The 26933-nt window shown below is 62.7% G+C and overlaps 1 protein-coding gene across 1 annotated transcript; it reads left to right on the top strand.

The window, feature by feature from the left end:
• Nucleotides 1-705: 705 nt before the first annotated feature.
• On the top strand, nt 706-26619 carry GABBR1 (gamma-aminobutyric acid type B receptor subunit 1). The gene is made up of 23 exons (XM_071800949.1): nt 706-773; nt 2838-2910; nt 3979-4182; nt 5459-5647; nt 6562-6579; nt 11547-11707; nt 14025-14159; nt 15394-15564; nt 17120-17221; nt 17313-17378; nt 18943-19134; nt 19209-19451; nt 20389-20452; nt 21180-21257; nt 21328-21478; nt 21625-21757; nt 22409-22525; nt 22606-22713; nt 23377-23470; nt 23538-23665; nt 23754-23882; nt 24629-24772; nt 25420-26619. Exons 2-23 carry the CDS (start codon nt 2838-2840, stop codon nt 25681-25683), a joined length of 2964 nt encoding a protein of 987 aa, XP_071657050.1. The 5' UTR covers nt 706-773; the 3' UTR covers nt 25684-26619.
• Nucleotides 26620-26933: the final 314 nt, after the last annotated feature.

Raw genomic sequence — 26933 nt, 5'->3', positions numbered from 1 at the left:
CCCCTGCACCCCCAGCCCCTGCACCTGAACCCCCCCGCACCCCCCGTACCTGCACCCCCTGCACCCCCACCCCTGCCCCCCCCCCCCCGCAGCCCAGCCCCCCCGCCGCCCCCGCAGGCAGCGCAGGGGGTGGGGGAGGGGATTACCGGGGATAATCCCTGCGGGGAAAGGGGGGGAGGGGCGGGGGGCGGGGGCGGGGGGGGGAACGAAGAGCTTGGGGGGGAGGGGGGGACACGGGGTGTGGCCCGACCCCCCCATCCCCCCCCCCCCATATCCTCAGCACCCATCCCCCCCCCCCGACCCCCCCATATCGCCCCCGATTTCCCCTCCCCCCCAGCCCCACCCCCTGAGCCCCCAACCTCCCCCCCCACCGCGCTCCCCTCCCCCTCCCCCCGTGGCCCCGCCCCCTCCCTCCCCTCCCCCTCCAGGCGGATCCGCCCCTCCCCCGCTCCCATCACCCGCTCCCATCCCCGTGGTGCCGCATCCCCCCCCCCAAAATCATTTTGGGCCCGTCCGCGTGTCCCCCTGCCCCCCCCCCCACGGCCGCCCCTCCCCCCTCCCCTCCCCTCCCCTCCCCCCGCCGCTTTTTCCCACGCCCCGGGATTTTCCGCCGCTCCTCGCGCTCCACCGCCCCCTCCCCCCCCGCCGGGCCCCCCCCAAATCCGGGACCCCCCCACCCTCCTGACCCCTCCCCCCCCCTCCTGACCCCCCCCAACCGCCGCCCCCCCTTTCTCGCCCCCTCCCCCCATCGCCGTGACCCCCCCGGCGACAAGGTAAGAAAAACCACCCCTCCCCCACCCCCAATTAATGGGGGCCTGGGTCTGGGGGGAGGGGCGATAATGGGGGGGGGGTGGGAATTGGGGGGGGGGGAGGGAGAGGCGCCGATCGCCCCTTTTTGGGCCCCCCCCATTACCCCTCCCCCCCCCCCCGGACCACCCCTGGGACCCCAAAATCCGCCCCATATGGGCCCTTTATCCCCCCCATATGGGCCCTTTATCCCCCCCATATGGGCCCTTTATCCCCCCCCATCCTTGGACCCCCCCTCAAATTTTGGCCCCCCCACCCCCCCAATTCGGGCCCCGCCCTCATCCTGGGCCCCTCCCCCTTATCCTGGACCCCCCCCCCCCAAATTCTGGGCCCCCCCGTCCTGTCTGGGGGGCGGGGGTGACTGCTCATTAACCCTCATTAGTGGCCCATTCATTAACCCCGGCCTGGCTGCGGTTGGGGGGGTGACCCCATAGGTGTCCCCATCCCCATAGGTGTCCCCATAGGTGTCCCCATAGGTGTCCCCATAGGTGTCCCTATAGGTGTCCCCATCCCCATAGGTGTCCCCATAGGTGTCCCTATAGGTGTCCCCATCCCTATAGGTGTCCCCATCCCCATAGGTGTCCCCATGGATGTCCACATCCCCACAAGTGTCCCCACAGTGTCCGTGTCCCCACAGGTGTCCCCATAGGTGTCCCCATAGGTGTCCCCACGGTGTCCATGTCCCCATAGGTGTCCCCATAGGTGTCCCCAGGTGTCCCCACAGTGTCCATGTCCCCATAGGTGTCCCCATAGGTGTCCCCATAGGTGTCCCCACGGTGTCCATGTCCCCATAGGTGTCCCCATAGGTGTCCCCACGGTGTCCATGTCCCCACAGGTGTCCCCATAGGTGTCCTCGGGTGTCCCCACAGTGTCCATGTCCCCACAGGTGTCCCCACAGGTGTCCCCACAGGTGTCCCCACAGGTGTCCCCATAGGTGTCCCCATAGGTGTCCCCCAGTGTCCCCCAGTGTCCCCCAGTGTCCCCATAGGTGTCCCACAGGTGTCCCCAGGTGTCCCCACAGGTGTCCCCCCGTGTCCCCAGGTGTCCCCATAGGTGTCCCCCAGTGTCCCCCCGTGTCCCCACAGGTGTCCCCATAGGTGTCCCCATAGGTGTCCCCAGTGTCCCCCCCGTGTCCCCAGTGTCCCCACAGATGTCCCCCTGTGTCCCCCCGTGTCCCCACAGATGTCCCCATAGGTGTCCCCATAGGTGTCCCCAAGGTGTTCCCCCGTGTCCCCACAGATGTCCCCATAGGTGTCCCCAGTGTCCCCCCGTGTCCCCAGTGTCCCCACAGATGTCCCCCTGTGTCCCCCCGTGTCCCCACAGATGTCCCCACAGGTGTCCCCATAGGTGTCCCCAGTGTCCCCCCGTGTCCCCACAGATGTCCCCATAGGTGTCCCCAGTGTCCCCACAGATGTCCCCATAGGTGTCCCCCCGTGTCCCCAGTGTCCCCCCGTGTCCCCACAGATGTCCCCAAGGTGTCCCCCCCGTGTCCCCACAGATGTCCCCAAGGTGTCCCCCCGTGTCCCCACAGATGTCCCCAAGGTGTCCCCCCCGTGTCCCCAGTGTCCCCCCGTGTCCCCACAGATGTCCCCATAGGTGTCCCCAGTGTCCCCACAGATGTCCCCATAGGTGTCCCCCCGTGTCCCCAGTGTCCCCCCGTGTCCCCACAGATGTCCCCAAGGTGTCCCCCCCGTGTCCCCACAGATGTCCCCAAGGTGTCCCCCCGTGTCCCCACAGATGTCCCCAAGGTGTCCCCCCCGTGTCCCCAGTGTCCCCCCGTGTCCCCACAGATGTCCCCATAGGTGTCCCCCCGTGTCCCCAGTGTCCCCCCGTGTCCCCACAGATGTCCCCAAGGTGTCCCCCCCGTGTCCCCACAGATGTCCCCAAGGTGTCCCCCCGTGTCCCCACAGATGTCCCCAAGGTGTCCCCCCCGTGTCCCCACAGATGTCCCCAAGGTGTCCCCCCGTGTCCCCACAGATGTCCCCAAGGTGTCCCCCCCGTGTCCCCAGTGTCCCCCCGTGTCCCCACAGATGCTGCCGCTGCTGCTGCTGCTGCTGCTGCCGGAGCCCAGCGGGGCGGCCGTGCACGCCAACCTCACCGAGGGTGGGTGACCCCCAAACGGGGGGACCCCAAAACGGGGGGGGGACCCCGAAACGGGGGGGGGACCCCAAAATGGGGGGGGTGACCCCAAAACGGGGGGGGGACCCCGAAACGGGGGGACCCCAAAACGGGGGGGACCCTAAAATGGGGGGGACCCTAAAATGGGGGGGGGACCCCAAACCGGGGGGTGACCCCAAGCTGGGGTGACCCCATAACGAGGTGACCCCAATCCAGTGTGACCCCAACCCTATGTCTTCCCAAACTGGGGGGACCCCAACCTGGGGGGTGACCCCAACCTGGGGGGTGACCCCAACCCGGGGTGACCCCATAATGGGGTGACCCCAACCCTATGTCTTCCCAAACTGGGGTGACCCCATAACAGGGTGACCCCAACCCAGGGGGTGACCCCAACCTGAGGGGGTGACCCCAACCCTATGTCTTCCCAACCTGGGGTGACCCCAACCCAGTGAGACCCCAACTCGGGGGGTGACCCCACCCTGGGGGGTGACCCCAACATGGGGGGTGACCCCCAACCCGGGGGGTGACCCCAACTCTATGTCTTCCCAACCCAAGGTGACCCCACCCTGGGGGGTGACCCCAACATGGGGGTGACCCCACCCCAGGGGGTGACCCCAACATGGGGGGTGACCCCAACCCAGGGGGACCCCACCCCAGGGGGTGACCCCAACATGGGGGGGTGACCCCAACATGGGGGTGACCCCAACATGGGGGTGACCACAACCCAATGTGACCCCAACCCGGGGGGTAACCCCAACATGGGGGGGACCCCACCCCAGGGGGTGACCCCAACATGGGGGGGTGACCCCAACATGGGGGTGACCCCAACATGGGGGTGACCCCAACCCAATGTGACCCCAACCCGGGGGGTGACCCCAACCCTTTGTCTTCCCAAACTGGGGTGACCCCAACCCAGGGTGATCCCAACCCAGTCTGACCCCAACCCTATGTCTTCCCAACCCTGTGTGACCCCAACCCGGGGGGTGACCCCAACCCGGGGTGACCCCAACCCGGGGGTGACCCCAACATGGCGCTGACGCCGTGGGTGCGCAGGGTGCCGCATCATCCACCCCCCGCGGGACGGGGGCATCCGGTACCGGGGCCTGACCCCCGAGGAGGTGCGGGGCGTGCGGCTGCTGCCCTTCGACTACGAGATCGAGTACGTGTGCCGGCCCGAGCGCGAGATCCTGGGCCCCAAGGTGCGCAAGTGCCAGCGCGACGGCTCCTGGACCAACATGGCGCAGCCCAGCCGCTGCCGTGAGTGCCGCCAGCGCTGGCATTGTCACCATCACTGTCACCATCACTGTCACCATCACCATCCCCATCACTGTCACCCCCTGGACCAACATGGCGCAGCCCAGCCGCTGCCGTGAGTGCCGCCACCATTGTCACCATCGCTGTCACCATCACTGTCACCATCCCCATCCCCATCACTGTCACCCCCTGGACCAACATGGCGCAGCCCAGCCGCTGCCGTGAGTGCCGCCACCATTGTCACCATCACTGTCACCATCACTGTCACCATCACCATCCCCATCCCCATCACTGTCACCCCCTGGACCAACATGGCGCAGCCCAGCCGCTGCCGTGAGTGCCGCCAGCGCTGGCATTGTCACCGTCACCATCACTGTCACCATCACTGTCACCATCCCCATCTTCATCCCCATCCCCATCACTGTCACCATCACCATCCCCATCTCCATCCCCACCACCATCACTGTCACCATCACCATCACTGTCACCATCACTGTCACCATCCCCATCCCCATCTCCATCCCCACCACCATCACTGTCACCATCACCATCACTGTCACCATCACTGTCACCATCACCATGACTCGTCACCACCACCCCCATCCCTGTCATCACCCCCATCCATCACTCATCACCACCAACCCCATCCCCATCACTGTCACCATCTCCATCCCCATCCCCATCTCCACCACTGTCACCATCACTGTCACCATCACCATCACTGTCACCATCCCCATCCCCATCTCCATCCCCATCCCCATCTCCACCATCACTGTCACCATCACTGTCACCATCTCCATCCCCATCTCCATCTCCATCCCCATCCCCATCACCATCCCCATCACCATCACTGTCACCATCTCCATCCCCATCTCCATCTCCATCCCCATCCCCATCACCATCTCCATCACCATCACTGTCACCATCTCCATCCCCATCCCCATCTCCACCATCACTGTCACCATCACCATCCCCATCTCCATCACTGTCACCATCTCCATCCCCATCTCCATCTCCATCCCCATCCCCATCACTGTCACCATCACCATCACTGTCACCATCACCATCCCCATCACCATCACTGTCACCATCTCCATCCCCATCCCCATCCCCATTATCACCACCACCCCCATTGTCCCCACCATCCCCATCCCCATTATCACCACCACCTCCATCACCACCACCACCACCCCCATTGTCACCACCACCTCCAACACCCCCACCCCAACCCCCGACCCCCCCGACCCCCCCCGCCCCCCCTGACCCCCGCCCCCCGCAGTGCGCACGTGCCCGCGGCTGCAGCTGAGCCTGGAGAACGGGGTGGCGGTGGCGCGGGCGATGGAGCGGGTGCCGGTGGAGGGGACCTGGGCCGAGTTCTCCTGCAACCCCGGCTTCCGCCTGCTGGGGAGCCCCCGCAGCAACTGCACCAAAACGGGGCGCTGGAGCACCCCAAAACCCGTCTGCGAGCGTGAGTGGGGGGACCTGGGGGTGGGGGTTTGGGGCTGTATGGGGGGGTCCCTGAGTTTCGGGGTCCCTGGGGTTGGGGGTTCGGTCTCCATGGGGTGCCTGGATTTGGGGTTTGGGTGTCCATGGGGTCCCTGGGGTTGGGGGTCATTGAGTTTGGGGGTTTGGGTGTCCATGGGGTGCCTGGATTTGGGGGTTTGGGTGTCCATGGGGTCCCTGGGGTTGGGGGTCACTGGGTTGGGGGTTCGGGTCTCTATGGGGGGGGGGGTCCCTGTATTTGAGGGTCCCTGGGGGGTGTTGAGGCCCCCATGGGGGTCCCTGGACTTGGGTGTCCCCGGATTTGGGGTCTCCGGGTGGGGGGGGTCCCTGGACTTGGGGTCCCTGCGTGGTCCCTGAACTTGGGGTCCCCGGGTAGGGGTCCCTGTGTGGGGGTCCCCGGGTGGGGGTCCCTGTGTGGGGGTCCCCTGGTGGGGTTCCCTGGGTGGGGGTCCCTGGGTGGGGGTCCCTGGGTGGGGGTCCCCGGGTGGGGGTCCCTGGGTGGGGGTCCCTGTGTGGGGGTCCCCGGGTGGGGTTCCCTGGGTGGGGTTCCCTGGGTGGGGGTCCCTGGGTGGGGGTCCCTGAGTGGGGGTCCCCGGGTGGGGGTCCCCGGGTGGGGTTCCCCGGGTGGGGGTCTCTGGGTGGGGGTCCCTGAGTGGGGGTCCCCGGGTGGGGGTCCCCGGGTGGGGTTCCCCGGGTGGGGGTCCCTGGGTGGGGGTCCCCGGGTGGGGGTCCCTGGGTGGGGGTCCCTGGGTGGGGGTCCCTGTGTGGGGGTCCCCGGGTGGGGTTCCCTGGGTGGGGGTCCCTGGGTGGGGGTCCCCGGGTGGGGTCCCCCTGAGCCCCCACTTTGGGGCGCTGTGTGTGACTCCGCTTCCCCCGCAGTGCGCCGCCCGTTCTCAGGTGAGCCCGGCCCCGTGTCCGTGTGTCCCCATGTCCGTGTGTCCCCGTGTCCGTGTGTCCCCGTGTGTGTCCCCGTGTGTGTCCCCATGTCCGTGTGTCCCCGTGTCCGTGTGTCCCCGTGTCCCCATGTCCGTGTGTCCCCGTGTCCGTGTGTCCCCATGTCCCCGTGTCCGTGTGTCCCCGTGTGTGTCCCCATGTCCGTGTGTCCCCGTGTCCGTGTGTCCCCATGTGTGTCCCCGTGTCCCCGTGTCCGTGTGTCCCCGTGTCCCCGTGTCCGTGTGTCCCCGTGTCCGTGTGTCCCCATGTCCGTGTGTCCCCGTGTGTGTCCCCATGTCCGTGTGTCCCCATGTCCGTGTGTCCCTGTGTGTGTCCCCGTGTGTGTCCCCGTGTCCGTGTGTCCCCGTGTCCGTGTGTCCCCGTGTGTGTCCCCATGTGTGTCCCCATGTCCGTGTGTCCCCATGTCCGTGTGTCCCCGTGTCCGTGTGTCCCCATGTCCGTGTGTCCCCGTGTCCGTGTGTCCCCGTGTCCGTGTGTCCCCATGTCCGTGTGTCCCCGTGTCCGTGTGTCCCCATGTCCGTGTGTCCCCGTGTCCGTGTGTCCCCGTGTCCGTGTGTCCCCATGTCCGTGTGTCCCCGTGTCCGTGTGTCCCTGTGTGTGTCCCCATGTCCGTGTGTCCCCGTGTCCGTGTGTCCCCATGTCCGTGTGTCCCCGTGTGTGTCCCCATGTCCGTGTGTCCCCGTGTCCGTGTGTCCCCGTGTGTGTCCCCATGTCCGTGTGTCCCCGTGTCCGTGTGTCCCCGTGTGTGTCCCCATGTCCGTGTGTCCCCGTGTCCGTGTGTCCGTGTGTCCCCGTGTCCGTGTGTCCCCGTGTCCGTGTGTCCCCATGTGTGTCCCCGTGTCCGTGTGTCCCCATGTCCGTGTGTCCCCGTGTCCCCATGTCCGTGTGTCCCCATGTCCCCATGTCCGTGTGTCCCCATGTCCGGGTGTCGCCATGTCCGTGTGTCCCCATGTCTGTGTGTCCCCGTGTCCGTGTGTCCCCATGTCCGTGTGTCCCCATATGTGTCCCCATGTCCGTGTGTCCCCATGTCTGTGTGTCCCCATGTCCGTGTGTCCCCGTGTGTGTCCCCATGTCCGTGTGTCCCCGTGTCCGTGTGTCCCCATATGTGTCCCCATGTCCGTGTGTCCCCGTGTCCCCGTGTCCGTGTGTCCCCGTGTCCGTGTGTCCCCGTGTCCCCATGTCCGTGTGTCCCCGTGTCCCCATGTCCGTGTGTCCCCATGTCCGTGTGTCCCCGTGTGTGTCCCCATGTCCGTGTGTCCCCGTGTCCCCATGTCTGTGTGTCCCCGTGTCCCCATGTCCGTGTGTCCCCGTGTCCGTGTGTCCCCGTGTGTGTCCCTATGTCCATGTGTCCCCATGTCCGTGTGTCCCCATGTCCCCATGTCCGTGTGTCCCCATGTCCCCGTGTCCCCATGTCCGTGTGTCCCCATGTCCGTGTGTCCCCGTGTGTGTCCCCGTGTGTGTCCCCATGTGTGTCCCTGTGTGTGTCCCCGTGTGTCCCCATGTCCCCGTGTGTGTCCCCGTGTCCCCCTGTCCCCCAACATTTGTCACCCCCGGGACCCCCCTGACCCCCCATTCAGCCCCACTTGGCGTTGGGTGCTGTGGCGGCCACCCCCGTGCCCTCCTCCTCCTCCTCCTCTTCCTCCATCCCCATTCCCTCCTCTTCCTCCCCCATCCTTCCTCCTCCTCCTCTTCCTCCCCCCTCACTCCTCCCAGCCTTCCTCTCTCCATCCTTCCTCTTCCTCCCTCCTCCTCCTCTTCCTCCACTCTCTATCCATCCCCATTTCCTCCTCCTCTTCCTCCCTCCATCCTTCCTCCCTCCTCCTCTTCCTCACTCCTTCTCCCAGCCTTCCTCCCTCCATCCCCCTGCCCTATTCCTCCTCTTCCTCCCTCCATCCCCATTCCCTCCTCCTCCTCCTCTTCCTCCACTCTCTATCCAACCCCTTTCCCTCTTCTTCCTCCCTCCATCCTTCCTCCTCCTCCTTCTCCCAGCCTTCCTCCCTCCATCCCCCTCTGTCCTCCCTCCATCCTCCTCTTCCTCCCTCCCCCTCCTCCTCCTCTTCCTCCACCCTCCATCCAACCCCATTCCCTCCTCTTCCTCCCTCCATCCCCCTGCCCTATTCCTCCTCTTCCTCCCCCATCCTTCCTCCTCCTCCTCTTCCTCCTCCCTCACTCCTCCCAGCCTTCCTCTCTCCATCCTTCCTCTTCCTCCCTCCCTGCTCCTCCTCCTCCTCTTCCTCCACCCTCTATCCATCCCCATTCCCTCCTCCTCCTCCTCTTCCTCCCCCCAGCCTTCCTCCCTCCATCCCCCTGCCCTATTCCTCCTCTTCCTCCCTCCATCCCCATTCCCTCCTCCTCCTCTTCCTCCCTCCATCCCCTCCGCCCTATTCTTCCTCTTCCTCCCTCCATCCTTCCTCCTCCTGCTCTTCCTCCACCCTCTATCCAACCCCATTCCCTCCTCTTCTTCCTCCCTCCATCCTTCCTCCTCCTCTTCCTCCCCCCAGCCTTCCTCCCTCCATCCCCCTGCCCTATTCCTCCTCTTCCTCCCTCCATCTCCTCTTCCTCCACCCTCCCTCCATCCCCGTTCCCTCCTCTTCCTCCCTCCATCTTCCCTCCTCCTCTTCCTCCCTCCTCCTTCCCTCCTCCTCTTCCTCCCTCCTCCTCCTCCTTCTCCTCTTCCTCCACCCTCCATCCAACCCCATTCCCTCCTCTTCCTCCCTCCATCCCCCTGCCCTATTCCTCCTCTTCCTCCCCCCATCCTTCCTCCTCCTCCTCCTCCTCCCTCACTCCTCCCAGCCTTCCTCTCTCCATCCTTCCTCTTCCTCCCTCCCTGCTCCTCCTCCTCCTCTTCCTCCACCCTCTATCCATCCCCATTCCCTCCTCTTCCTCCCTCCATCCTTCCTCCCTGCTTCTCCTCCTCTTCCTCCCCCACTCTTCCTCCCTCCTCCTCCTCTTCCTCCATCCCCGTTCCCTCCTCTTCCTCCCTCCATCTTCCCTCCTCCTCCTCCTCCCCCCTCCTCCTCCTCCCCTCCCCCATCCCCGATCCCTCCCCCTCCCCTCCCCCCCTCGCTCCACCCTCCCCTCCCTCCCTCCCCTCCCCCTCCTCCTCCTCCCCAGCTCTGCGCTCCGGCTCCGGCCCCATCCTCCCTGCACCTTCCGCCCCCCACCCCGGCTCTCCCGCCCCCCACCCCGCTCTTCCCACCCCTCCCCCCCCCCTCCCCCACCCCCATTCCCCGCATTTGCTGCCCCAAATCCCTCCGGGTTTTCCGGCTCCAGCTCCGGATCCTCCGCCCCGAATCCCCTCCGCTCTCCATCTTCCCGGCCTTTTCCGCCCCCCATCCCGTCCCTTCCCGCCCCCCATCCCGTCCTTTTCCTCCCCCATCCCGTCCTTTTCCTCCCCATCCCGTCCTTTCCGCCCCCCATCCCGTCCTTTTCCTCCCCCATCCCGTCCTTTTCCTCCCCATCCCGTCCTTTTCCTCCCCATCCCGTCCTTTTCCTCCCCATCCCGTCCTTTTCCTCCCCCATCCCGTCCCTTCCCGCCCCCCATCCCGTCCTTTTCCTCCCCATCCCGTCCTTTTCCTCCCCCATCCCGTCCTTTTCCTCCCCCATCCCGTCCTTTTCCATCCCGTTATTTCCCATCCCCTGCCGCTCTCATTTTCCGGTTCCCATCCCGTTATTTTCCATCCCCATCCCTCTCATTTCCCCCCTTATTTCCCCTCTAATTCCCCCCTTACTTCCCCTCTTATTTTCCCCTCTCATTTCCCCCTTATTCTCCCTCCCATCCCCGTTATTTCCCGTTTATTTTCCCTCTTCTTTGCCTGTAATTTTCCTCTTATCCTCTTCCTATTTTCCCTCTTATTTTCCCCCTAATTTCCCCCTTATTTCCCCCCTAATCTCCCCCTTATTCTCCCTCTATTTCCCCCTTATTTTCCTTGTAATTCCCCCTTTATTTTCCTTGTCGTTTTCCACTTAATTTCCCTCTAATTTCCCCCTTATTTTCCCTCTATTTTCCCCTTATTTCCCCCTGATTTTCCCCCTTATTTTCCTTGTCCTTTTCCTCTTGTTTTCCCTCTAATTCCCCTGTTATTTTCCCTCTAATTCCCCCTTATTTTCCCCCTTATTTCCCCCTTATTTTCCCTCTATTTCCCCCTTATCTTCCCCCTTATTCCCCCTTATTTTCCCTCTAATTTCCCTCTTATTTTCCCTCTTATTTTCCCTCTAATTCCCCCTTCTTTTCCCTCTAATTTCCCCTTATTTTCGCCCTTATTTCCCCCTTATTTTCCCCCTTATTTCCCCTCCAATTCCCCCTTATTTTCCCTCTATTTCCCCCTTATTTTCCCTCTAATTCCCCCTTATTTTCCCTCTAATTTCCCTCTTATTTCCCCCTTATTTTCCCTCTAATTCCCCCCTTATTTTCCCCCTTATTTCCCCCTTATTTTCCCCCTTATTTTCCCTCTAATTCCCCCCTTATTTTCCCCCTTATTTCCCCCTTCTTTTCCCCCTTATTTCCCCCTTATTTTCCCTCTAATTCCCCCTTCTTTTCCCCCTTATTTCCCCCTTATTTTCCCTCTAATTCCCCCTTATTTTCCCTCTAATTTCCCCCTTATTTCCCCTCCAATTCCCCCTTATTTCCCCCTTCCTTTCCCCCTTCCTTCCCCCTTCTTTCCCCTCTAATTCCCCCTCATTTCCCCCCACCCTCCCCTCTCACCCCCCAATTCCCCACCCCCATTCCCCCCCCCCCCCCGCCATGTCCCCCAGCGCGCCCCCCTCCCCCCTCCCCTCCTGACCCCGGCGCGGGGTCCCCGCCGCCCCCTGGGGGATGGGGGGCGTCCGGCGGGCGCCGTGGGCGCCGTGGGCGCCGTGGGTGCTGTGGGCGCTGTGGGCGCCGGCGTCACCCGCGGCCGTGGGGGCAGGGAAGAAGGCGGTGCACGTGGGGGCGCTGTTCCCCATGAGCGGGGGGTGGCCGGGGGGCCAGGCCTGCCTGCCCGCCGTGCGCATGGCGCTCGAGGACGTCAACAGCCGCAGGGACATCCTGCCCGACTACGAGCTGCGCCTCATCCACCACGACAGCAAGGTGGGGACAACAACGGGGGGCTATGGCGATGGGGGGCTGGGGGCTCCAAGGAGTGATGGACGTGGGGCTGGGGGCACCAAGAAGTGATGGACATGGGGTTGGGGACACCAAGAAGTGATGGACGTGGGGCTGGGGGCACCAAGAAGTGATGGACGTGGGGTTGGGGGCACCAAGAGGTCATGGGGAAGGGGTTGGGGACACCAGGAGATGGTGGGGATGGGGTTGGGGGCACCAAGAAGTGATGGACATGGGGTTGGGGACACCAGGAGATGGTGGGGATGGGGATGGGGACACCAAGGGGTGGTTGACGTGGGGTTGGGGGCACCAAGAAGTGATGGACGTGGGGTTGGGGACACCAGGAGATGGTGGGGATGGAGTTGGGGACACCAAGAGGTCATGGGGAAGGGGTTGGGGACACCAGGAGATGGTGGGGATGGGGTTGGGGACATCAAGGGGTGGGAGATGTGGGGTTGGGGACACCAAGAAGTGATGGACATGGGGTTGGGGACACCAGGAGATGGTGGGGATGGAGTTGGGGACACCAAGAGGTCATGGGGAAGGGGTTGGGGACACCAGGAGATGGTGGGGATGGGGATGGGGACACCAGGAGATGGTGGGGATGGGGATGGGGACACCAAGGGGTGGGAGATGTGGGGTTGGGGGCACCAAGGGGTGGTTGACGTGGGGTTGGGGACACCAAGAAGTGATGGACGTGGGGTTGGGGACACCAAGAGATGGTGGGGATGGAGTTGGGGACACCAAGAGGTCATGGGGAAGGGGTTGGGGACACCAGGAGATGGTGGGGATGGGGATGGGGACACCAAGGGGTGGTTGACGTGGGGTTGGGGGCACCAAGAAGTGATGGATGTGGGGTTGGGGGCACCAAGAAGTGATGGATGTGGGGTTGGGGGCACCAGGAGATGGTGGGGATGGAGTTGGGGACACCAAGAGGTCATGGGGAAGGGGTTGGGGGCACCAGGAGATGGTGGGGATGGGGACACCAAGGGGTGGGAGATGTGGGGTTGGGGGCACCAAGAAGTGATGGACGTGGGGTTGGGGGCACCAAGGGGTGGTGGATGTGGGGTTGGGGGCACCAAGAAGTGATGGACATGGGGTTGGGGGCACCAAGAGATGGTGGGGATGGGGATGGGGACACCAAGGGGTGGGAGATGTGGGGTTGGGGACACCAAGGAGTGATGGACATGGGGTTGGGGACACCAAGAAGTGATGGACGTGGGGTTGGGGGCACCAGGAGATGGTGGAGATGGGGTTGGGGACACCAAGGGGTCATGGGGATGGAAATGGGCCTGGGGACACCAAGAAGTGATGGACGTGGGGTTGGGGGCACCAGGAGATGGTGGGGATGGGGATGGGGACACCAACAAGTGGTAGACGTGGGGTTGGGGACACCAAGGGGTGGTGGATGTGTGGTTGGGGACACCAAGGTCGTGGGACAAGGAGATGGTGACACGGATGGGGTTGGGGACACCAAGGGGTGACCGACGTGGGGTTGTGGCACCAAGATGTGGGGTTGGGGACACCAAGGGGTGGCAGATGTGGGGTTGGGGACACCAAGGGGTGGCAGATGTGGGGTTGTGGCACCAAGATGTGGGGCTGGGGACACCAGGAGATGGCGGGGATGGCGTTGGGGACACCAAGGGGTGGCAGATGTGGGGTTGGGGACACCAAGGGGTGGCAGATGTGGGGTTGGGGACACCAAGGGGTCACGGGGATTGGGGGTGGAGATGGGGCTGGGGACACTGGGAGGCGATGGGGAAGGCGTTGGGGACACGAAGGGGGGGTGAGGATGGGGACCCAGGCGTCCGGGAACCCCCAACACCCACCCCCAGCACCCCCATCCGTCTCCATCGCCGTCCGTCTGTCCCCCCGCCCCGATCTGTCCCATCCCCCCCCCCCATCTCTCCCATCCCCTCCCCCCCATTTTAATCCCCCCGCTCTGATTGGTTCCTCCCCCCGCCCCCGTCGCCATGGCAACGGATGCAGCCGGGGCCGCCCGCTGCGTTTCCACGGCAACGGCTTCCGGACCCTTCCGTGCCCTGAATTATTCAGAAAACGCCCCAAAAAAAGACTGGGGGGGGGGGGGGGGGAAGACGGGGGGGGGGAGGGGCAGTGATCCCCTCCCCCCCCGCCGCCTCGCCCCTCCCGTAACCCGGACGCCTGGGTCCCTCTGATGGATGCCCGAACGCCTGGGTCCCCTAAACGGACTTTGGGATGGAATTGGGGGGTAACTGGGTTGTAGTGGTTTGGAGGGGGGGTCCCAGCAGCCACCCCCGTGTGTCCCCCCCCCCTTCCCCAGTGTGACCCCGGCCAGGCCACCAAGTATCTCTATGAGCTCCTCTACAACGACCCCATCAAGATCATCCTCATGCCCGGTTGTAGCAGCGTCTCCACCTTGGTGGCCGAGGCCGCTCGGATGTGGAACCTCATCGTGGTGAGGAAACACCCGGCTGGCCCCAAAGTGTCCCCGCAACGGCCCCGGGGGTGTCCCCAGGGGTCCTGGGGGGGGGAGAGGTGGTTGGGAACCCCCCCGTTCATCCCCACGGTTGGGTTGGGCCGGATGCGGCGCGACTGTTGCCGCGTGGGTTGTACCGGGATGGGGTGTTGGGGTCGGGTGGTGTCTCCTTGGCCACAGGGTGGTTGTGGGGTGGTGGTTGTGGGGGTGAAATGGTGCGTTTGGGTGAACGCGCGGCTGTACCTGCGGTTGTTGCTGGGGGTGCAGGGCGGTTGTTGCTCCAGGTCCGGCTGTTGCTCCAGGTCCGGCTGTTGCTCCAGGCCTGGTTGTTGCTTTCAGGCTGTTGCTCCGCGCGCGGTTGTCGCTGCGTTTGCGGGTGTTGCTCCGTGCGTGCGGTTGTAGCTCCTTGCGCGGCTGTTGCTTTCGGGTGGTTGTGACTTGTGCGGCTGTAGCTCCATGTGCGGTCGGTTCTGCTTGTGTGGTTGTTACTTCTGCGGTTGTGGCTCCGTGTGTGGTTGTTGCTCCACGCGCGACTGTTTCTCTTAGGCTGTTGCTCCTTGTGTGGTTGTCACTGCGCTTGTGGTCGCTTCTCTGTGTGTGGTTGTTGCTCCATGCGTGCGGTTGTAGCTCATTGTGCAGCTGTTGCTTTCAGGTGGTTGTGACTTGTGCGGCTGTAGCTCCACGTGCGGTTGCTTCACCTGTGCGGTTGTTACTTCCATGTGCGGTTGTTGCTCCATGCGCGACTGTTTCTCTTAGGCTGTTGCTCCTTGTGTGGTCGTCACTGCGCTTGTGGTCGCTTCTCCACGTGTGGTCATTGCTCTCGGGCTGTTGCTCCGTGCGTGCGGTTGTACCTCATTGTGCGGCTGTTGCTTTCGCGTGGTTGTGACTTGTGCGGCTGTAGCTCCATATGCGGTCGGTTCTGCTTGTGCGGTTGTTACCCCCATGGTTGCGGCTCCGTGTGCGACTGTTGCTCCACGTGCGACTGTTGCTCCTCGTGTGGCTGCCACCGCGCTTGCGGTTGTCGCTCTCGGGTTGTTGCTCCACCTTCAGCTGCACCCAGACGCCGCACCCATTGACCCCAGCCCGGCTGTTGTTGAGCGTCCGGGTGTCACCGCGCGTCCCCAGCCCCGTGGCGGCCCCCCCAGCGCCTACAGGCGGCCGTGGGGGTGTCTGTGTGTTGGGCACCCACACCCCCAACCCGTTCGCCCCCCAGCTCTCGTACGGCTCCAGCTCCCCCGCGCTGTCCAACCGCCAGCGCTTCCCCACCTTCTTCCGCACGCACCCCTCGGCCACGCTGCACAACCCCACGCGCGTCCAGCTCTTCAAGAAGTGGGGCTGGACCAAGATCGCCACCATCCAGCAGACCACGGAGGTCTTCACCTCGGTACGGATGCCCCTCCCCTCCCCTCCCCCCCGGCCCCAAACCCCGCCCCCAACACGCTCCACCCACTCCCGCGGCGCCACCGCCGGCGAGGGATCCGTCACCCCCACGCGTGTGGTTGGTGGCCACCGATTCACCACGGGCTCTCTCACCACCCCATGGCTCCATCCCCAACTCACCATGGACCCTCTCACCACCCCATGGCTCCATTCTCCTCATCCCCAACTCACCATGGACCCTCTCACCACCCCATGGCTCCATTCTCCTCATCCCCAACTCACCATGGACCCTCTCACCACCCCACGGCTCCATCCCCAACCCACCATGGACCCTCTCACCACCCCGTGGCTCCATCCCCAACCCACCATGGACCCTCTCACCACCCCATGGCTCCATCCCCAACTCACCATGGACCCTCTCACCACCCCACGGCTCCATCCCCAACTCACCATGGACCCTCTCACCACCCCACGGCTCCATCCCCAACTCACCATGGACCCTCTCACCACCCCACGGCTCCATCCCCAACTCACCATGGACCCTCTCACCACCCCGTGGCTCCATCCCCAACCCACCATGGACCCTCTCACCACCCCACGGCTCCATCCCCAACTCACCATGGACCCTCTCACCACCCCGTGGCTCCATCCCCAACTCACCATGGACCCTCTCACCACCCCGTGGCTCCATCCCCAACTCACCATGGACCCTCTCACCACCCCGTGGCTCCATCCCCAACTCTACCATGGACCCTCTCACCACCCCACGGCTCCATCCCCAACCCACCATGGACCCTCTCACCACCCCACGGCTCCATCCCCAACTCACCATGGACCCTCTCACCACCCCACGGCTCCATCTCCAAGTCACCATGGACCCTCTCACCACCCCGTGGCTCCATCCCCAACTCACCATGGACCCTCTCACCACCCCACGGCTCCATCCCCAACTCACCATGGACCCTCTCACCACCCCACGGCTCCATCCCCAACTCACCATGGACCCTCTCACCACCCCACGGCTCCATCCCCAACTCACCATGGACCCTCTCACCACCCCATGGCTCCATCCCCAACCCACCATGGACCCTCTCACCACCCCGTGGCTCCATCCCCAACTCACCATGGACCCTCTCACCACCCCACGGCTCCATCCCCAACCCACCATGGACCCTCTCACCACCCCACGGCTCCATCCCCAACTCACCATGGACCCTCTCACCACCCCGTGGCTCCATCCCCAACCCACCATGGACCCTCTCACCACCCCATGGCTCCATCCCCAACTCACCATGGACCCTCTCACCACCCCATGGCTCCATCCCCAACTCACCATGGACCCTCTCACCACCCCACGGCTCCATCCCCAACTCACCATGGACCCTCTCACCACCCCATGGCTCCATCCCCAACTCACCATGGACCCTCTCACCACCCCGTGGCTCCATCCCCAACTCACCATGGACCCTCTCACCACCCCATGGCTCCATTCTCCTCATCCCCAACTCACCATGGACCCTCTCACCACCCCGTGGCTCCATTCCCCACGGCCCCACCAGACTCTCGACGACCTGGACCAACGGGTGAAGGAGGCCGGGTTGGAGATCACCTTCCGCCAGAGCTTCTTCTCCGACCCCGCCGCGCCCGTCAGGAACCTCAAGGTGAGGCCACCTCGTCCGTGTCCCCCCCACCATGGAACCTCGAGGTGGACCCTTCTGGGAGCCACCCCCGAGGTGCTTTGTCTCCCCACAGCGCCAGGACGCCCGGATCATCGTGGGGCTCTTCTACGAGACGGAGGCGCGGAAGGTCTTCTGCGAGGTGATTGGGTGACGGGGACGGGGCGCGGGACCGTGGGACGGCGGGTGGCGGCTGCTGGGTGGCCGTGGGGTGGCCGTGGGGCAGTTTGGGGACGGTGGGATGGAGCCAAGTGGGGTGGGATGGGTGGAGTTGGAAAGATGTGAGGAGGGGGGAAGTGGGGGGAGATGTGGTGGGGCAGATGGGTGGGGAAGAACGTGGGTGGATGGAGAACGTGATGGATGGAGAAGAACATGGGTGGATGCAGAAGAACATGGGTGGATGGAGAACATGGATGGATGGAGAACATGATGGATGGAGGGATGGAGAACATGATGAGTGAGTGGGTGGGTGGATGGATGGATGGGTGGGTGGAGAAGAACATGGTGGATGGAGAACATGATGGATGGAGAACATGATGGATGGAGAAGAACAGGAACGGATGGATGGAGAACACGATGGGTGGATGGAGAAGAACATGGGTGGATGGAGAACACGATGGATGGAGAAGAATATGGATGGATGGAGAAGAACATGGATGGATAGATGGATGGATGGATGGATGGGTGGGTGGAGAAGAACATGGATGGATGGAGAACATGATGGATGGAGAACATGATGGATGGAGAACATGATGGATGGATGGAGAAGAACATGGGTGGGTGGATGGAGAAGAACATGGGTGGATGGAGAACATGATGGATGGAGAACACGATGGATGGAGAAGAACAGGAACGGATGGATGGAGAACACGATGGGTGGATGGAGAAGACCATGGGTGGATGGAGAACATGATGGATGGAGAACATGATGGATGGATGGAGAAGAACAGGAATGGATGGATGGAGAACATGATGGATGGATGGAGAAGAACATGGATGGATAGATGGATGGATGGATGGATGGAGAAGAACAGGAATGGATGGATGGAGAACAAGATGGATGGATGGAGAAGAACATGGATGGATGCAGAAGAACATGATGGGTGGAGAACATGATGGATGGAGAAGAACACGGATAGATGGAGAACATGATGGATGGAGAAGAACAGGAATGGATGGATGGAGAACATGATGGATGGAGAAGAACATGGGTGGATGGAGAAGAACATGATGGATGGATGGAGAACAAGATGGATGAATGGAGAAGAACATGGATGGATGGATGGATGGATGGATGGATGGAGAAGAACAGGAATGGATGGATGGAGAACACAATGGATGGAGAAGAACATGGGTGGATGCAGAAGAACATGATGGATGGATGGAGAACAAGATGGATGAATGGAGAAGAACATGGATGGATGGATGGATGGATGGATGGATGGAGAAGAACAGGAATGGATGGATGGAGAAGATGATGGATGGATGGAGAAGAACATGGATGGATGCAGAAGAACATGATGGGTGGAGAACATGATGGATGGAGAAGAACAGGAATGGATGGATGGAGAACATGGGTGGATGGAGAAGAAGATGGATGGATGGAGAAGATGATGGATGGATGGAGAAGATGATGGATGGATGGAGAAGATGATGGATGGATGGAGAAGATGATGGATGGATGAAGACCTGCTTGCCCCACCCAGGTCTACAAGGAGAAGCTCTACGGCAAGAAGTACGTCTGGTTCCTCATCGGCTGGTACGCCGACAACTGGTTCCGCATCAAGGACCCGGCCATCAACTGCACCGAGGCCGAGATGGCGGAGGCCGTGGAGGGCCACGTCACCACCGAGATCGTCATGCTCAACCCCGAGAACACCCGCAGCATCTCCAACATGGTAGGGGGCGCGCGGGGCCTCCGGCGGCTCCCGTCCGCCCTGCCCCCGCGTCACCGCCGGCCCCTCCGCCCCAGACCTCCCAGGAGTTCATCGAGAAGCTCCAGAAGCGCTTGGGCAAGAACCCCGAGGAGACCGGAGGCTTCCAGGAGGCGCCGTTGGCCTACGACGCCATCTGGGCCTTGGCCTTGGCGCTCAACAAGACCTCGGCGGAGCTGGTCAAGAAGGGGTTGCGCTTGGAGGACTTCAACTACAACAACAAGAACATCACCGACGAGATCTACCGGGCCCTCAACTCCTCCGCCTTCGAGGGCGTCTCGGTGGGTCGGGCGCCATTGGGGACCCAGCTGTCCCCATGTGTCCCCTTCTCCTCCGTGAGGTCTCCCGTGTCCCCAAGGTCTCCCGTGTTCCCAACTCCTCCACCGTCAAGGTGGTGGGACCGTGAAGGCATCTACCAGGGGTTCCCTCATGGGCCAACGTTCTCTGAACACCTCTCTGGGGAGCGTGGTCCTCGTCACCCGCGGTGTCCCCGTCACCCACCGTGCCCTCGTCACCCGCGGTGTCCCCGTCACCCACCGTGCCCTTGTCACCTGCGGTGTCCCCGTCACCCACCGTGCCCTTGTCACCCGCGGTGTCCCCGTCACCCGCGGTTGTCCCCGTCACCCGCGGTGTCCCCGTCACCCACCGTGCCCTCGTCACCCGCGGTGTCCCCGTCACCCACCGTGCCCTCGTCACCCGCGGTGTCCCCATCACCCACCGTGCCCTCGTCACCCGCGGTGTCCCCGTCACCCACCGTGCCCTCGTCACCCGCGGTGTCCCCGTCACCTGCCCTCGTCACCCGCGGTGTCCCCGTCACCCACCGTGCCCTCGTCACCCGCGGTGTCCCCGTCACCCACCGTGCCCTCGTCACCCGCGGTGTCCCCGTCACCCACCGTACCCTCGTCACCCGCGGTGTCCCTGTCACCCACCGTGCCCTCGTCACCCGCGGTGTCCCCGTCACCCACCGTGCCCTTGTCACCCGCGGTGTCCCCGTCACCCACCGTGCCCTCGTCACCCGCGGTGTCCCCGTCACCCGCGGTGTCCCCGTCACCCACCGTGCCCTTGTCACCCACGGTGTCCCCGTCACACGCGGTTGTCCCCGTCACCCACCGTGCCCTCGTCACCCGCGGTGTCCCCATCACCCGCGGTGTCCCCGTCACCCACCGTGCCCTTGTCACCCGTGGTGTCCCCGTCACCCGTCTCCGTTCCTCCCCACAGGGTCACGTTGTCTTCGACGCCAGCGGCTCCCGCATGGCCTGGACGCTCATCGAGCAGCTCCAGGGTGAGTGGGGGCCAGTGGTGGCCACAGTGGGGCAAGAGGAAGTCCATGGGCCTGTAGAGCTCCCTACTGGTCCATACTGGTCCGTACTGGTCTGTAAGTTCTGTACTGATCTAAACGGATCTATAGGGCTCCCAGATGGTCTGTAGGGCTCTACTGAACTCAATGGATCAGTAGAGCTCCCTACTGGTCTGTACTGGTCTGAACTGGTCTATACGTTCTGTACTGACCTAAAGAGACCTATAGGGCTCCCAGCTGGTCCGAACTGGTCCGAACTGGTCTGTAAGTCCTGTACTGACCTATAGGGCTCCCAGCTGGTCTGTAAGTTCTACAGTGACCTAAAGGGACCTATAGGGCTCCCAGCTGGTCCGAACTGGTCTGTACTGGTCTGTAAGTCCTGTACTGATCTATAGGGCTCCCAACTGGTCTGTACTGGTCTGTAAGTTCTACAGTGACCTAAAGGGACCTATAGGGCTCTCAGCTGGTCCGAACTGGTCTGTACTGGTCTGTAAGTCCTGTACTGACCTATAGGGCTCCCAGCTGGTCTGTAAGTTCTACAGTGACCTAAAGGGACCTATAGGGCTCCCAAGTGGTCCGAACTGGTCTGTACGTCCTGTACTGATCTATAGGGGTCCCAGCTGGTCTGTACTGGTCTGTAAGTTCTACAGTGACCTAAAGGGACCTATAGGGCTCCCAAGTGGTCCGAACCGACCCACTCCTGCTCCTCCAGGGGGCGTCTACAAGAAGATCGGCTACTACGACAGCACCAAGGACAACCTGTCCTGGTACAACAACGACAAGTGGATCGGTGAGTGACGTCACGCGTGGGGGAGGGGTCGAGAAGACCCCGCCCCACGTCCCCAACGGTGTCACAACAGGAGGAGCCCCCCCGGCCGACTACACCAAGGTCATCACCACCTTCCGCTTCCTGTCCCAGAAGCTCTTCATCTCCGTCTCGGTCTTGGCCTCCTTGGGCATCCTCTTGGCCATCATCTGCTTGGCCTTCAACATCTACAACGGCCACGTCCGGTGAGCGGCGCCCCCGCCCCGTTCCCTCGGCTTTTGGGGCAAAATGGGACCTTTTTCAGCAAAACTACGGCTCGGCCGGCTGTGGTTTTCGCCCCCTTTCTCGTGTCCCGCTGGACGTCACCGATGGTGACGCCTTGTCCCGCCAGGTACATCCAGAACTCACAGCCGTACCTGAACAACATGACGGCCGTCGGCTGCACGCTGGCGCTGGCGGCTGTATTTCCATTGGGGCTCGACGGGTACCACATCGGGCCGGGGTTGTTCCCCTTCGTCTGTCAGGTACGGGGGTTGGGGACAGGCGGAGGTACAGGCGGAGGATGGGGACAACTGGAGGAAGAACAGTTGGAGCTGTAGCCAAGTGATGGGGACAAGTGGAGGGGGAACAGTCGGAGATCAATCCAGGGGATGGGGACAACTGGGGAGGAACAGTCGGAGCTACAGGCGGAGGATGGGGACAACCAGAGGAAGAACAGTCAGAGATACAGGCGGAGGATGGGGACAACTGGAGGAAGAACAGTTGGAGCTGTACCCAAGTGATGGGGACAAGCAGGGGGGGAACAGCCGGAGATAAATCCAGGGGATGGGGACAACCGGGGAGGAACAGTCGGAGCTACAGGCGGAGGATGGGGACAACTGGAGGAAGAACAGTTGGAGCTGTCGCCAAGTGATGGGGACAAGCAGAGGGGGAACAGCCAGAGATCAATCCAGGGGATGGGGACAACCGGGGAGGAACAGTCGGAGCTACAGGCGGAGGATGGGGACAGCCGGAGGAGAACAGGCAGGAGCTCTAGACCTCCAAAGTCATTGGCCAAGGGAGGTCCATGGGTGGGGGGTGCAGCAGAAGCAGCTACAACCAAACGGGAGGTACAACCAAACAGGGGAGGCACAACCGAACAGGGGAGGCACAACCGGCTCTCCCCAACTCCCCAGGCGCGGTTGTGGCTGCTGGGCTTGGGTTTCAGCCTGGCCTATGGCAGCATGTTCACCAAGATCTGGTGGGTCCACACGGTCTTCACCAAGAAGGAGGAGAAGAAGGAGAAGAGGAAGGTGAGGGGTGTTGCACCCAGGGGGCGGTGCGGGGGGTGACAACGCGGTGACGGTGACGCCGCCGTCCCCCCCACCACCAGACGCTGGAGCCCTGGAAACTCTACGCCACCGTGGGGCTGTTGGTGGGGCTGGACGTGGTGACCCTGGTGGTTTGGCAAATCGTGGACCCGCTGCACCGAACCATCGAGGTGGGGAAAACGGGGGGACCCTTGGGGTGTTGGGGGGTGGTGGGGAGGTTGGGGGGTGCTCAAGGTCTTGGGGGGACACTCAAGATGTTGGGGGGTGCTCAAGGTCTTGCACGGACACTCAGGATGTTGGGGGACACTCAATGTTGGGGGGTGCTCAAGGTGTTGGGGGGGACACTCAAGACGTTGGGGGACACTCAAGATGTTGGGGGGTGCTCAAGGTCTTGGGGGTACACGAGATGTTGGGGGTGCTCAAGGTCTTGGGGGGACACTCAAGATGTTGGGGGGTGCTCAAGGTCTTGGGGGGACACTCAAGATGTTGGGGGGACACTCAAGTTGATGCTCTTGACTTTGGGGGAACCCTCGGGGTGTTGGGGGGCAGCTGCAGGACGCCCATGGTTTTGGGGGGTGCTCTTGACATTGGGGGGCTGCTCAAGTTGTTGGGGGGACACTCCTAACATGGGGGGGACGCCCATGGTCTTGGGGGGCTACTTCAATGGGTGATTGAGGCATTGGGGCGATGCTCAAGATGTTGGGGTGATGTTCAAGATGTTGGGGGCCCCCTGGGGGGGGTTGCTCCTGGTTTTGGGGGGACCCTCATATCACCGAGACACTTGGGGGGTGGGGACCCCCCACATCACCCCCGTGTCCCCCCCGGACCCCCAGGAGTTCACCAAAGAGGAGCCCAAGACGGACACCGACGTCTCCATCCTGCCCCAGCTGGAACATTGTAGCTCCACCAAGATGAACACCTGGCTCGGTGGGTTGGGGGGGGACACGGGGTGCACTTCAGGGGGTCCCCAATTGACCGTTTGTCCCCCCCATAGGGATATTTTACGGTTTCAAGGGGCTGTTGCTGCTCTTGGGCATCTTCTTGGCCTACGAGACCAAGAGCGTGTCCACCGAGAAGATCAACGACCACCGCGCGGTGGGAATGGCCATTTACAACGTGGCGGTGAGACCCCGGGGGTTGTGTCCCCTCCGCGTTGTCACCCCACGTCACCCGGGACCCCCACGGACGTCCGTGTGTCCCCCCCCCCCAGGTCCTTTGCCTCATCACGGCGCCCGTCACCATGATCCTCAACAGCCAACAGGACGCGGCCTTCGCCTTCGCGTCCTTGGCCGTCGTCTTCTCCTCCTACATCACCCTGGTCGTGCTGTTTGTCCCCAAGGTGACAATGGGGACGGGGGTGGTGGAGGGTGTTTGGGGTCCAGGTGTTTCTTCTGGGGTGGGGAGGAACAATCGTCCAACGTCCTTGTTGGGTCAAGGTGTTGCCTCAAGGTTGTTTCCTCTCCAGTTGGGTCGTGGAGGTGACTTTTGGGGACATGGGACAACCGGGTCTATCATGGTTGGGGTGTTTTGGCGTCCAGGTGTTCTGGGGTCCGGCTGTTTCTTCTGGGGTGGGGAGGAACAATCATCCAAAGTCCTTGTTGGATCAAGGTGTTGCCTCAAGGTTGTTTCTTCTCCAGTTGGGTTTGTGGAGGTGACATCTGGGGACATGGGACAACCGGGTGTATCATGGTTGGGGTGTTTTGAGGGCCGGGTGGTTTGGGGTCCAGGTGTTTCTTCTGGGATGGAGAGGAACAATCGTCCAAAGTCCTTATTGGGTCAAGGTGTTGCCTCAAGGTTGTTTCTTCTTCAGTTGGGTTGTGGAGGTGACAATGACATCTGGGGACATGGGACAACCGGGTGTATCATGGTTGGGGTCTTTTGGGGTCCAAGTGTTTCAGAGTCCAGGTGTTTCAGAGCCCAGGTGTTTCTTCTGGGGTGGGGAGGAACAATCGTCCAAAGTCCTTGTAGGGTCAAGGTGTTGCCTCAAGGTTGTTTCTTCTCCAGTTGGGTTGTGGAGGTGACAACGACATCTGGGGACACGGGACAAGCGGGTGGGGGTGTCGGTGACAGCGGGGGTTGTTCCAGATGCGCCGGCTCATCACGCGGGGCGAGTGGCAGTCGGAGCAGCAGGACACCATGAAAACCGGCTCGTCCACCAACAACAACGAGGAGGAGAAATCGCGGCTCTTGGAGAAGGAGAACCGCGAGCTGGAGAAAATCATCGCCGAGGTGGGGGGGCCCCACCAATGGGGCTTTTTTGGGGGGGCAGACACCCCAAAAATCCGTATTTCTGGGTGGCGGACACCCCAAAATGGGGGTTTGGCCACCTGGTGTAGGTGGGTTGGAGCTTCAATGGGTTCGTTGTCACCAACAGCTCGACGAGGATGATGTGGGGGGACAACCCTGGTTTTGAGGGGGTAGAGACCCCCAAATCTTTAGGGTGGGGGGGACAGACCCCCCAAATTTCCTTTCGAGGCCTAGACCCCAAAATGTGGGTTTGGCCACCTGGTGTAGGTGGGTTGGAGCTTCAATGGGTTCATTGTCACCAACAGCTCGACGAGGATGATGTGGGGGGACAACCCTGGTTTTGAGGGGGTAGAGACCCCCAAATCTTTAGGGTGGGGGGGACAGACCCCCCAAATTTCCTTTCGAGGCCTAGACACCCCAAAATGTGGGTTTGGCAGCCCCATGGAGGCTGGAGCTTCAAGGGGTCGATCATCTCCAAGACACCAACACCTCAACGAGGACAATGTGGGAGGCGGGGACCCCATTTTTCAGGGTGTAGAAACCTCCAAATTGGTCTTTTTGGGGGTCAGACCCCCCCGAAATGTCGTTTCTGGGGGTCGGGCCCCCCCAACGTGCGTTTCTCGCCGCAGAAGGAAGAACGCGTCTCCGAGCTCCGCCAACAGCTCCACGACCGCCAACAGCTCCGGTCGCGGCGCCGCTCGTCCAACCCCGCGCGGGACGGTGACAACAACCACCTGCCCCCCTCCTTGGGGTCCCCCCCGCCCCCCGCGGCCCCCCCGGGTCCGTTCTACCCCCCCAACCTACCCCTGGTGCGCTGCCTCGTGTCCGAACAGGCGGACAAGCTGGGCCGCGGCAACTGTGACGGCAGCCGCGTCCACCTGCTCTACAAGTGACGCCGGGGGGGCGGAGCCGAGCGGGGGGTGGGGCTAAACAGGGTGGGGTCACCCTGTGGGGTGGAGCCTCTCTGGTACCTTATTGGGTGTTTTTAAGGTGTTTTGTTGGGTTTTAAGCTCCCCAATGTGGGGTTGGGGGGTTGTGTTCTTGTCACCCGCTCACTGGGTGTTGTTGGGAAGGGGGAAAGGGGGGTGGGGCAAACAGCATGGAGAACCCCCTGGTGTCCCCTACAATCGATCCTGGGTCCCCTACAACCGTCCCACTGCACCTACAGCCGTCCCATATCCCCACCAACCATCCCATGACTCCTACAACCGTCCTGTGCCACCTACAATCGTTCTGGGTCCCCTGCAATTGTTCCACGTCCCCTATGGTCAACCTGTATCCCCTACAATTGTCTCGGGTCCCCTACAGTCATCCTGCAGCCCCACAGCTGCCCCTACAGCCCCAGCTTCCCTACAGTCGTCTCATCCCTGCTCCAGTCAACCTGGGTCCCCTACAACCGTCCACGTCCCCTACAGTCGTCCCACGTCCCCCACAACCCTCCCGTGTCCCTTTGAGTCAACCCAACTCCCTCGGGTCGTCCCCTCCGGGTGTCCCCAACACCCACCTGGGGGTGCCGGTGGTCGCATCGTGATTCCTGTAGTTTTAACGTCAGGCTGTAGCGTAAAACCCGAGTCCAGTTAAGCCAGGCCGGAGCGCCCAGCTCGGACGGACAATCGCACAACGGGATCGGCGACTGTGACGGCCGGTTCGGGATCGGTCGCCGCCGCAACCGCCGCCGGTTTTCGGTGCCGTATCGGCCGCCTGTAACAGGCGGCGTCTGGAAGGTCGAGCTCAGCGTTAGGCCGGGCTTTAGACTGTTGTCTTGGGGGGTCTGGTTTCTCAGATGTACAGTTGCACTTTAGTGAACAACCGGACTCTGCTCCTTGTCACCGTGTTTGTTGTGGTGGTTTCACCGTGCAAAGGGAACAACACCCAGCCCTAAACCAGCCAGAGAACTGTAGGCCGGGCCTACAGTCGGTCCTACGGGTTGAGCTCAGCTTTGGGGAGGGAGGAAACAATCCAGCTGATCCTGGGTCTAACTGTTCCTGGGTCTGGCTGTTCTTTGGTCCAACTGCTCCTAAATCCGGTTGTTCCTTGGTCCAGGCTAAGCCTGGATCAGGCTGGTCCCAGGCCCAGTTTATCCTCAGTCTAAGCTGATCTTACATTCTGCTCTTCCTGGACCCAACTTTGCTCCGGTTGTTCT

The sequence above is a fragment of the Patagioenas fasciata genome, chromosome 34 (genome assembly GCF_037038585.1).
Source record: "Patagioenas fasciata isolate bPatFas1 chromosome 34, bPatFas1.hap1, whole genome shotgun sequence".
Taxonomy (NCBI): Eukaryota; Metazoa; Chordata; class Aves; order Columbiformes; family Columbidae; genus Patagioenas; species Patagioenas fasciata.
This window is presented reverse-complemented; position numbering and strand designations above follow the sequence as displayed.

Excerpts from the sequence above, each read along its gene's own strand:
- GABBR1 (XM_071800949.1), top strand. The coding sequence starts at position 2,838 with ATGCTGCCGCTGCTGCTGCTGCTGCTGCTGCCGGAGCCCAGCGGGGCG. Across the intron at positions 17,379-18,942 it reads CGCGGAAGGTCTTCTGCGAG|GTCTACAAGGAGAAGCTCTA; the intron begins GTGATTGGGTGA and ends TGCCCCACCCAG. Across the intron at positions 19,452-20,388 it reads CCGCCTTCGAGGGCGTCTCG|GGTCACGTTGTCTTCGACGC; the intron begins GTGGGTCGGGCG and ends TCCTCCCCACAG.